This window comes from Condylura cristata, unplaced genomic scaffold (genome assembly GCF_000260355.1).
Source record: "Condylura cristata isolate star-nosed mole 26May11 unplaced genomic scaffold, ConCri1.0 scaffold00016, whole genome shotgun sequence".
NCBI lineage: Eukaryota > Metazoa > Chordata > Mammalia > Eulipotyphla > Talpidae > Condylura > Condylura cristata.
In genome coordinates, this window is record NW_004567117.1 from 6809325 (window position 1) to 6821835 (window position 12511).

The 12511-nt window shown below is 37.1% G+C and overlaps 1 protein-coding gene across 1 annotated transcript in view; it reads left to right on the forward strand.

Moving 5' to 3' along the window:
- L3MBTL4 (l(3)mbt-like 4 (Drosophila)) overlaps positions 1 to 12511 on the forward strand; it is a 346888-nt gene that overhangs the window by 81528 nt on the left and 252849 nt on the right. The window contains exon 4 of the mRNA XM_012725775.1: positions 8531 to 8622. Within this exon, the coding sequence (XP_012581229.1) occupies positions 8531 to 8622 (92 nt within the window). The remainder of the gene's footprint in view (positions 1 to 8530; positions 8623 to 12511) is intronic.

Consider the following 12511-nt stretch of genomic DNA (forward strand, 5'->3'; position numbering starts at 1 on the left):
GGTTCCCTCAGTCCTCACAGCATCTATCTCTTTTCAACACTCCATCATCTAATGTCAGCTTGTTAGAACAGTCTCCTTTCTCTATCTCTATTATCAACCCTTTCTACTTATTGTAGACTATCATCTATTGTAGTCTATCAACTATTACCATATTATCTTTAAAAAAAATAAGAACAATCACAAAGGCAACAGTGTGCAGGGCAGAGGTAAAATAGGGCCAAAACTTACCATGGCATTTCTTTGCTTAGATACCATGCATTGGTGCCACTACATGTATAAGCCAAAGATGAAATATCTTCACATAGTTTTTGTATTCTTCTGCAAGGAGCGGACTCATTCAAGCTTCCTCAAGTTTATTGGCCTAGCTACCCAATAAAAATACGGATTGGAGGCAGATGGAGATGCTTGGAAATTCAGGAAAACTGGGTAAAGTTCTTCTTCTCAACCCTGTATTTAGGTCATCAGTTCCAGGACCTCTTACTCTAGGGCAGTAATTCTAGAACAGAACTCTAGCTGCATCAGCACTAACTTGGAGGACTTGTGAGGAGAGTGCTGACCCCACTCCCAGCCCAGCGTTACTGAGTGAGTAGATTGAGCACAAATTTTAACTGATGCTGAGATTTGTTTTTTTGACATTATCCCTGGTGATATGGATGCAGTAATATTGGGTCCTATAGTTTGAAAACCTTTATCCTTTAATATAGACATGGATCTGCCTGGTGGTGCAATGGGTTAAAGTGCAGCACTGAGAAGCTAGCAGCAACTGCTTTAGCGCATGTTTGATCCCCGGTCAGGAAAGTGACCCACATGGCTCAGCAGACCTCTCCTGTTTATTCTGCTGCTCCCCTCAGCAGTGTACTTCAGTGATCTACCTGTTCTGCCCCCAGCTCTGTCTCTGGGGAATCTTCTCACTGCCCCTGCACCTCTATCCTGTATTCCAGTTCTGTATGCATAAATAAATGAATCTTAAAAAAAAAAAAGACATGTCACATCATCTGGGAAATCTTTGATGGTCATCAGTCAAAATTAGTTTTCTTTTACATTGTAGTTTTCTTTACATTATGTTCAAATGGTAGTTCTCAAATATTAGCATGCCTCAGAATCACTTTACAGAGATTGTTAAAACACATTGCTAATCCCTCACTCTACCACCAACCAAGACTTTCTGACTCATAAAGTTTGGGTGGGATATACCCTCCAAAATGTTCATTTCTAAGAAGTTTCTAGGGGACAGAAAGCCACCAGGTTTTATACCTATGTTATATTCCTTTCTTCTTCTCTGCTAACCTCAGGTTTCCAGTTTCCTCTTTGCACTGTTAGCTTGTTGCAAACCTCACCACAGTGACAGCCTTAGAAATATACTGAATGAACTGCTTATTCATTATATTTTGAGTTCTGAATTCTTCTGTTTGATCACATCTCATCTCCATTTCTTCTCATCTGTTTACTTTTTTTTTTTTAGTTTGTAAGAATTGTCTTCTATTTTAGTTTTCTTGTCCCTTCTTGTTCTCTGACATTTTCAGGCTTCATGCATCTCTTGTGTCAATTGGGGCCCCATAAATACTTTATTCCATATACTCATGTCTTAAAGAGTCTCATCTGCTTGACCATTTCCTCATAAACTCCCAGCTGTCTGCAAACTTAGCCATCTGCTCCCACTTCTAGATTGCCAAAAGAGGATGGAAGAAGTCCCCTAGTGCAAGTTACCCCCAGCAGATTCACTAGCTCAACTGAATGGGATTCTCAGGACTATACTCAGTAATAGTTGAGAATTTCCTTGACTCTCCCTTTCCTTGTGCAGATACTCTCCTATGGAATGGTGCAATGTCCGTCCACCTTCTTCCTAAATGTTGCTTTTTTTTTTTTAAGATTTATTTATGCATGCAGAAATGGGATATAGGCGAGAGGTGCAGGGGGTGAGAGGAATCACCAGAGACAGAGTGGGGAGCAGAATAGGCCAATCGACAAAGACTGCCGAGGGGAGAAGTGGGCAAGACAACAGAGGTCTGTCACACCGTGTGGGTCACCTCCCTGGCTGGAATTGAACTTATGCTGCAGTGGCTGTGATAGCTTCATAGTGTGTGCTTTAACCCATTGTGCCACCAGGCAGGGCCCAACGTTGCTTTGTTTTTAATGTTCACTAACTGTCTTTTCTTTTCAGGGTCCTCCCCATCTGTGTTCTTAAAACACTTCCTCTGTTCTTTTCACCACACTGGTTTTCTGCTGTCTCTAAAAATCACATTCCTTGCTTGGCGTTTCCCCACAACTGATGAACTGAAATACCCTCCTTTTTCTTGACTTTCCCCACCTCAAGTGCCCCCATTAATTGCCTCTTCCTTTTCATTTGCAAACTTCTCAAGGTGTAGCTCCTATTTGGTTCTTTCCTAAAACTTTCTTTTTGTGAATCCTCTTATTTTTGAGAGTCCTCTTTTTTAAGTTTCCACTAAAACTTCTTCTGAGGTTACAGTGATACTTTGGCTACTAAATCCAGTAGCTTTTTCTCTTACCTGAATCTACTTGGCCTTTCTTCCACATATGACAGTGCGGATCCTGGTCCCCTGGTGCTTTTGGGAAACCGTTTCCCTCTTGGCTCCCAGGCTTCGTTTCCTTGGAGCACCCTCCAATCTCCGGTTGCTCCTCATGCTGCTTTACAGCTCCTCGCTCTCCTCGAATGTTTACATTTGTGTTCTGTCCTTGGCGCTTTTCTTCTTGATATTTTTCCATTGTTGCCTGCTAAATTTCTGTTTCAAAAATCAGCAGCCTTCAGGAAACTTCTCTATTCAGAATCAGTCCTTCCTCATTTGTTCCTAGACACATTGTTTGGATTTCTTAACTAATGTTTATTAGCACTGATATCTGCTTGTTTATTCATTAGAACATTGAGCCTCACCGTATGTCAGGTTGGGGTGATGTTTGCCTGCACCTGTAGCTCCTCCACCAGAGTGAATACTATGTGAGCACAAAAATCAGCACTCAATACTAGTTTTGCCTAGGGAGACAAGCAATAATTGATTTTTAAATTTAGTATACTGAATGAGAAGCAACTCAAATGTACAAATGAAAAATGTTTTAGGTGTAGCACAGAAAAGTCCTTGCTGCAGTGACATGGCAGAGTTATTAAGATGTGAGAGTTGGAAAAGTGCAGTTATATTTAGGAAACCGCAGCTTCACAGGGCTATTACCCAGCAGTGATAAGTTGTTAACATTATGAAAACTATCATTTCCAGTTGGTACCACAAAAGAAGACATTGCTTATATCAATGTATTATAAAATTTATTGGTTGCTACTGAAAATTGTTTTTCGCACATATTCTAAGATGTTGCCTGAAGGAGCTATATGCAGTATAACTTTGGAAATGAAGTTGAAATATTGGTGTGAAGGGTTGTATTCATGGCTAATGGAATTGGAAAGATATAATTCTGAGACATGAGTCTATCCTTAAGGATGATAATTTATTCATTTTTCACCCCCTGCCATTTTTAATTTTGATTCACAACATTGTACTGTACATGTACAGTTTTCCAGAACTAGATATTTTTTTATTGTTAGAGTGTACTCTCTGAGGAAAACGAAAAGAAGTCTGAGCTGCCTAAATATGAAGTGACAAGATTAGATCAATTGCAAAGTTGTGTTTTGTGAAGGTCAAGTATTAAGGTTCCTGACAAGCTGTTGTTAAAAATAAAAATGGGGTCATGTGAAAGAGAAATTTAAGATTTGAAAAAGTTCATCAGGTTAGGTAACAACCAAGACTTCTTTCCATATATGAATAATGTTATAGTTTATATTGCAACCACAGTGGCTGGTGATAGCTTGATAGTGCTGAGACTTTAAACCCTGTGCCACCATTTGGGAGGCCCAAAGTTTTTTTTTTAAATATTAATTCTTATTTTTAGACTTATTTATTTATGCATAAAAGGAACTGAGTATATAGGCCAGAGGTGGCCTATAGGGGGTGGGTATAAGTGGGTTCACCAGAGACAGAGTGAGGAGCAGAACAGGTGGATCTACTGAAATACACTGCTGAGGGGAGCAGCGAGTTAGATAGGAGAGGTCTGCTGCTCCATATGTAGGTAAGCTCCCTGATTAGTACGCAAACTCAGGATATAGTGGTGAGTGCTGAGATTTAACCCCTAGGCCCCAGGAAGGCCCTGCCTTGCATTGCTTGGCCAGTCTCATCACCTCAATACAATGATCATTTATTTTCTTATGGTTTTTAATTAATACTTAAACATGTACAGTTCTTATTTTAAAGTACACATAAACTGTGTCCTTATTGTGCTTTAATTCAATAGTTAACAAAAATGATAGTATGTGATCTATAACCATAATTTATTTTACCTCTATCATTAGATATTAAGTTTGTTTTTTTTTTTTTTTCAATTTCATACAGTTGTAAAGGTTGCATTTATTTCTTTTGTACTTTTCTTTTTAGGATATAACATTGAATAGATCAGTGACTGTTAATGCCGTTTTAGCCATAAATATGTATTGTCAACATAACTTTAAAAGTTTTAATCAAGGCCCTCCCCAGTGGCGCAGCGGGTTAAAGCACAGCACTGAGACTCTAAAGCCGCTTCCTCATGAGTCCGATTCCCGCCTGCCCCGGAGGTGACCACATGGTGTGACAGACCTCTTCTGACCCACCCACCTCTCCCCTCTCGGCAATGTACTTTGTCGATCTGCCTGTTCTGCTCCCCACTCTGTCTCTGGTGGAGCCTCTTGCCACCCCTGAGCCTCTGGCCTGTACCCCATTTCTGTATAAAAAATAAAAAAAAGTTTTAATCAAATTTGCAAAGAATGATCATAAAAGTTATTAACATGATAGTCATTTCTGCTACATATTGAGTGTGTATAGTCTGATTATATGGAGTAGTAATTTTTACTTATTTATTTTAAAATTTTAAGCCCAGTCTTTTTTAGATTTATGATCTCTGTAAGTCCCAGTTTATTAAAATTACAAAATAGGGTTAGTAATCTAATATTCAATGTTATAAAGAATAGAGGCAGTCACACATATATGATCACAAATGTGAACATGCCCACACAACACACACACACACACACACACACACCACTTAATTCAGTCCCTGGCATATCATAGGTACATTGAATATGTTGATAGATAATATACAGTGAAATATATTTTATGTATTTGTAGTTTCACAGGAGGGTAATGATTAGAATATTTTGCTACACATAGTGTCCTATATGAAAATAAATGGAATTTAAAGTTTACAAACCTGTCTGTATAGCTGATATCCTATAGTGAATGTCATACCTGCAGTATGCCTGAGAATACTGCATAAAAAATAAATTTATTGCCTGAAGCAATGTTGGCTTATAATTGGTTCTTTTCCTCCAGGAAATTGAGAAATATATTGGTTAAAATAGTTTTCTTTGAATTCATATTTTAAACCCCAAAGCACTATCATTCTGCCTGCCTTTCCTTTAAATCATTACATATTTATGGCCAAGCATGATTATAGATCTAAGAATACAATGTTAAATAAAATTGGCAAGATCTCTTTATAAGATTGGACATTCTAATTAAAATAAACTGGTTCATTTCATCAAATTTTTAGTTCAGCTAATGTAATGCCTGTGAAGACAGGATGAGACAAAAGGATATGAGAGTCAGAGGGTTGCTAGGATCCCTTGAGAATCAGTGATGAGGGGAAGAGCCTGTTTACTGGCTCCTAGGTGATGGCAAACTTGGAATTCCCTTAGCTCACTTTAAGGCACTGTAATGCTGGGAGCTCACTTACTTTACAGAAACATCAAATTCTTTGGAAGTTTTTATTGTTTGAGTCTGTGTGTGTGTTTTTTTTTTTCTTCTGATAAATTTTAAAAGGTTCAGTGCTTATGTAAATCATAAAAAGGTTTTAGATACAGTTACTTTTGATGAAATTATGATAATTGGAAATATGATTAAATTGAGAAGTTACAGTCTTTTTTCTACAACAGCTGTTGTAGAAAATGAGATATCCATGTTTGCTTGAGAGCCAACACTGCTGTAATTTTTTTGGGGGGTGGGAGAGTAAAGCATAAAATTGTAATGTAGTAAAATGCTTATGTGAAAATAGGGATGTTGAATACACTTAGAGAATCTTCTGGGTTTGTCAGATTGCTTTCTCTGTTTAGAAAAACTTAGGTTGTAGTAGAAATGTCACATTAACTACTGTCCTGGACCACCAGACTATAAGCTCCTCCAGGAAAATCACACTATGATTTTCCTCTGTTCTCAAACAAAGGACCAACCGTTGGTGATACTTACAGCCTTATTTGATGATTGAAATGCTTTCAAAATTCTCAGTACTTTAGTGTGTTGTTTAGCATTAGTTAGTGTGTTATGATTGATAGTTGAAATTTAATGAGTGTGCTCTGTGTTTATTTTGAAATTATAAATTGACATGATTTTATTTTCACTTGTGTAAGTGACTGTATTTTTGTCAGGAAATATGTATGTTTCTTTTTTTGTTTATTTTTTATCTGCTACACCAAGGAATGGGTCACATTTTTATTTCTGTAGCAACATGCTTCTTGGCACAGTAAGAGAAACTCAGAACATATTTTTAAATTTACTAAAAGTCTACATAATTCTTCATGCACAATTTGATGAATTTTAATGTTTGTTATTACATTAGTTTAATTTATTGTCTTGTTTGGCTTCAAATATTTGACTTAATGGGGTCCTTACCACCTGTCATCACTAATGTTCATTAAGCTGTGACCTTTTATCACCTTTTTCTAAAGCATTGTACAGCAAGATAAATATAAAACTGTTAAAATAAGTAATAACAGCACTTTTGATTAGTTTTTTTCCCCAAGAATGTGTGTTTATTTGTTTATGTTTGTGTTACTATGCCTCTACATGTTTGTGTGTGAGGTTAAGTAATAGTTGCTCCCCCTTATCTGCAGGGTATATGTCATAAAATGTAGTCAGTCATCTCCTATACATACATATTTATGGTAAAGTTAATTTACAGCTTGGACACAGTAAGGGATTAACATTAAGAACTCAATATAAAATAGAGCAGCCGTAACAATATACTATAACAAAGTTTATGTGAGTGTAGCCTCTTTCTGTGTGTCTCTCTGAAAATATCTCACTATGTGCAGCATTTTGTGACCATGAAAGTGAAGCCATTAAAGAGGCAACTCCTGCAATACTTGTGGAAAACTTTAAACTGTAAAAACTAACAAATGAAGGAAGCATATTTGCAAAAACCCAACACTCATGTATGGTCATTATAAATATTTTGCCATTTCTTTCCAATTGCATTTCTATGCTTGTGTTTATATGAACACATATATATGAGAAATGCTTTACATGTGGAAGGTGATTTACAAATATATTTAATATATGAATGGTTTAAATATATGAAATAATTTACAGCTTAAAATTTAGATCATATAATATGTACTGTTTTATAATCTTACTTTGACTTTTAAACTAAAAAATTCTTATTTTTTAAAGTAACATGGATTTAGATAGCTTTATAATCATTTGTGTGTATGTGTGCATGAATGATATATTTTATAAATATATAGCATTCATTTAATATTCTGTTTTCCATTTTTGTTGTGATAGTCTTATGATGTACATTTTTACCATAGCGTTTGATGACTACCATACCATAGTAGATGACTACTTCCTTAGAATGTAATTTTAGAGAAATTACTGGTACATAGAGTACAAACTTAAAGTAATTTTTAATATTTAATCAGATTTTTGTCCTTGAAAAATGATAATTTTACTGAATTACAAAGGGTAGCTGTTGATCTAGAAAATTTGGACATCAAAAATCCAAAATGCACAGAAAATTGGAAATTACTTATAATGCTGACATCTAGCTAAGACTTCAGCTCAGCTACTGATGTATATAATTTGTGTCTTTATTTTCATCACATATTTTACCAAAAAGAATAATTTTGTTTTCTAAACTGTATATCCCCCTACTTGGTAGTGTAGTTTGGGATAAAAGTCATTGTGTTTTGCCTGTTCCCACGTCCTTTGTGATTTTAATAAGACAAATTCCTAGAAAGAAAATTGCTGGTTCAAAGTATATGAATAATTTTTAAGGCTTTTGGCATGTATCTTTCACATTGCCTCCTGACAGATTGTACCAGATGTCATTTATACTGGAAGGAGGAATATGTATTTTCAGGTCATCCACCTTAAAATTAACTAATTTGTCTTATATAAATCCTATACCTCCTCTTCTTCTTCTCCTTTTTAACTCTTCTTTGAGAGAAGGATAAGAGCACCTGTGTTAAGTCATTGTGAGGTGGGATGTAGTTATAAACTGTTCTAAAAGCTGACTGTGGAGTGGTAGTGGTGAGTGGTTAGATGATTTTACTAAATACATAGTAAGTCAGAGACAAGTTTCTTAATAGTTGCAGGTCTTATGATTACTAATGTAATTAATTAGCCTGCTTCTTGAGTTTACGTTCAATTAAATTTTATTATTACTACTAATCATTTTTTTTTTTAACTAGTTGTTTCAAGCATTGTGTTTTCTTTTCCAGGCTCTTCAGCAGCTGCACAGAAAGCATGGTCTTGGGAGCAGTACTTGAAAGAACGGAAGGCTATAGCTGCACCGGTTGAACTGTTTTCCAAGGTAAACCTTTGAAGGTTTTATATTTTTGCAAGAGTTAAAGATGTAATTAAAATGAAACCAGTTGCCTATAGTACATCAGCTTATATGATTTTGTTTGCCTTTTCTGGAAATGACTTAACAAAGCTAATCAAAACCTTAGTGTTTCCAAGTGTGTACTTGGAGCTCAATTGAAACCCAATTTAACTCTCTACCACTTCTGTGACCTGGTCAAATATAATCTCCCTGTGCCTCTGTTTCCTTATCCAAAAAGTTAGGGAGATAACCATACTACCTCCTGGGTTACCAGAGGATTAAGTTCATTGTACATGTAAAGGATATATACATGAAAACTATGTACATATAAATGGTGCAACTTGCATATAATTGCATTCAGTAGATGTTAGTCTTTTTGTTAGCTGATATAATTTGCATATCTCCTAAGGATCAGATTAAAAGGATCTATTCTAATGTTAGAGGAGACAAGAAAACCTCTAATTCTTGTCCTTTTGGACTAAACATGCTCAACACACCATGTAGACTTCCTTGACCAAATGAATGCCGGCCCTCATGAGGGCTTATGGCCCCAAAAACCATCTTTCCACAAGGTACCAAAACTTTTGGTGCCCTTCTGCTCTTCTCAGTCTTTGCTTTCAGTAGGTATGGGGCAGTGTATATAACAAGTCTATCATATTTGTGTTTTTACTTTGTACTTTTAAATAACAGTAAGAAGCTTTCTATTGCTTTAGTTTTTCTGGCATCTATTGCATTATTTTTATTATGTAGGATTGTGAGCAACTATAAGCCTAGTCACAACAGTAGGTTAGGAATGGAAAGTACAGTAAAGAAGTCACAAAGAGAAACCATTAAATATTCTCTTAATTGTATAGGTATTAGGCTTCACTAGCAGGACATTATAAAAGTTATACCATGGCAAATGATTCCCTCTACTGAAATGGTTCTTAACCTAATCTACACATCAGATACTTTCATGGAGCTTTGAAGAACATAGACCTAGTTATTCTTATCCCTGATACCTCCTACATGAAGAATCCATGGAAGGGGAGCTGGAAATCTGTCACTTGAGAACCTTTTCAGAAGTTCTGAGCACAGGGCAGAAGTCTCCTGTGGGAGAAGGTTTTGAGAACTTTGTAAATCCAGCTTAGGGGTCAGGTCCCTGTTACTTGATGAGTCTGTTGAGTGCTGTTGCTCGATGAGTCTCAGGATATTTCTTTCACCGAAAATATGTGAGCTCCCTGAAGGAGGAGTCTCTTCTTTTTCTTTCATATTTCCTCACAGGGGCTGCTTTTGAGTGTCTTCATGTGATCAGTTAATTATTGAATGACTTTCAGGAAACCACTTCTGAGTTGAGAACATTTATTGACCAGGGCAATTCAGTGTAACTTGTATTCATAGACACCCTTTCCCCTCTCCCTGTGCCTACCTGTGCCCTTGAATGGTGGTCACTGTAAGTCAGGAGGGTAGATTGGTACAGACCCTAAGCCAGTGACTTGCTGTGACCCCTGAGGATAGATGTAACCCAACCAGGGACCAGGATGCAAAGTTTACTTTAAGAACACGGGACTATGGTGATGGCACATGGGTGAATTGGTGCTGGGAAGTCCATAGGGGTTATAACCGAGTTGAAAAGCCATATATTGTACAAAAACTGAAGAATGATGTAAAAAAATAGATTGAAAAGGGAAAAAAAGTTACTATAATAAAGTAAATATCAAAATTATAAGGCAACAGTAAATCAGAGACATTCTGTAGGGGAGGAGGAGCGATATGGATCTGGACAGAGGTGGAAAGAGCACAAGGGACTGTGGTGATGGTGCACGGGGGGACTGGTGGTGGAGATTTCATGGGGTAACCATACATTGTACAAAAATGAAGGATGATGTAATGAATATATTAAAAAAAAAAAACAACACAGTCCAGTGTACCAGTGTACGACCTGAAGTCTGGGTTTGGATGGGAATACTATCCAGGAGCTCAAGACTGCCAGAGTTACACAGATGTAAATAGAGCAGTGCCTGAAATTAGAACTCACATGTAACACCTTGAAGATAGTGGCTTGGGCTATCATACCTGTACTGACCTTGGGTCAGGTTTCTTTTCTTACCTTCATGGAGGATTGATTCAGATATTAGTGTGTTGGGGTGAGTGTATTCTGATTTCCAATGCAAGGTAAGGTTTGTCTGTTAGCAACAAAGTTGTAGATTTTCTGTCAGCTCTTACCCTCTCCCCTCATCTCAGCTAGAAACAATGTACTAACATTGTTTCTCAGAGTTTTTTGTTAAGGTCCTTATGGTCCATAAAATCCGGTTACTCTAGTTTGGCCTCCACCCAAGAGGCAAAAGTTGAGTATCTGTTAATGAAATAAACCCTTCTATGTATTATTGGGTACTTTGTAATAATAGGTTATGTAACTGCTCCTTTCAAGAAATCTGGCAAAATATTGACATAGAGTGTCTGTCAAGTGCTTAAGGCGAGAGGACTATCTTTATGTTAGTGAAGACAGGGTGGATTCTCTTAGGAGGGTTAAGGGAGAGAGAATGCAAGATTCCACTGAGCAGCTGGCAAGGAATAGTCTTTCATGTTTCTTTGGCTAATAGTACATTTTTTAAATGACTTTCTCAAGGGCCTCCCTGGTGGTGCAGGGGTTAAGTCTCAGCACTATGAAGTTATCAGCAGTCACCACAGCACAAGTTCAATCTCTGGCTGGAGAGTGAACCCACATGCCACAGCAGGTCTCTCCTGTCTGGCCCACTGCTCACCTCAGCAGTGTATTTCAATAGATTTGCCTGTTCTACTCCCCACTGTCTCTGGTAAATTCACTTACCTACCCACACCTCTAGCCTGTACCCCAGATCTTGTATACATAAATAAATATATCTTTTCTTATATAAAATGAGATTACTGTCTCAAGCCTTTGGAGTCTAATACTTTTCAGTTTGGAAGGTAACAGGAAAGCATTATTACTTGAGAGAACAGGCACATTTGACATACACACACACACACCCATTTGTGGCAATGTAGACAGAAATAGAGGAGATTATGCTAAGCAAAATGAGAAAGGCAAATACCAGATGCTGTCACTTACATAAAATAATATGTTTATTTTATTTGTACACAAGTTGTAACCTATCAATAGGTCTATTTTAAATTTCTTTTTATAAAAGACAAAGTAAAGTGTTTTATAGTTTATAATTTATTTTACCATCTGGGGTAATGAGTATACAAGGATATAAACACCTTCTGTCAAGAAAATTTAAAAACATTTGCTTTTCACTACTGGTGAAATGTGGCTATCTTGAATTGACTTAAAGTCAAAAATAGTCTTTCTTTTGTTTGAGGTTAGTATCAAAAGTGTCAAAAATGTTTCTTTCAGAATTCCAGGAACCCAGTTTTGAGGAGAAGGATAGCAATTTCATTTATTTGTTGACAAATGAACAGGGTAGCAGACTTGAGTCTGAAAACCATGCCCTGCTCCTAGCAGAGTGTAGGGCGCAGGAGTCACAAGGGATTGAGAGGCAATGAGAGGGACTGAGAGGGACTGAGAGAATGAGAGGGTGCGGGCAGGCTCAACTCGAGCCAGCCGTGCAACATGAGCACACACTGGTCAGCAATTCTGATGTTATTTTTGCAAGGATTTGTCCTTTGCTTTGAAGTTTCTTTGTAACAAAGCCCTTTTTCCTGGGCATGCAAAGAAAAAGCAAGATGTCAGTTGAACATACAGATTAAGGTCGTTAAACCCGAGGGGGAAGAGAGCGTCTCTTTCCAAGGCAGGGAGGGATAAGTGACTCATTGCTGTATCATGACCTTCCCTGCCAGTCATCCAACTATTAGCCCTGTCTTCTTAAAGCATTCTTTTCACTCAGTTACCCGTCACTCAGTTACCCGTCTTGTT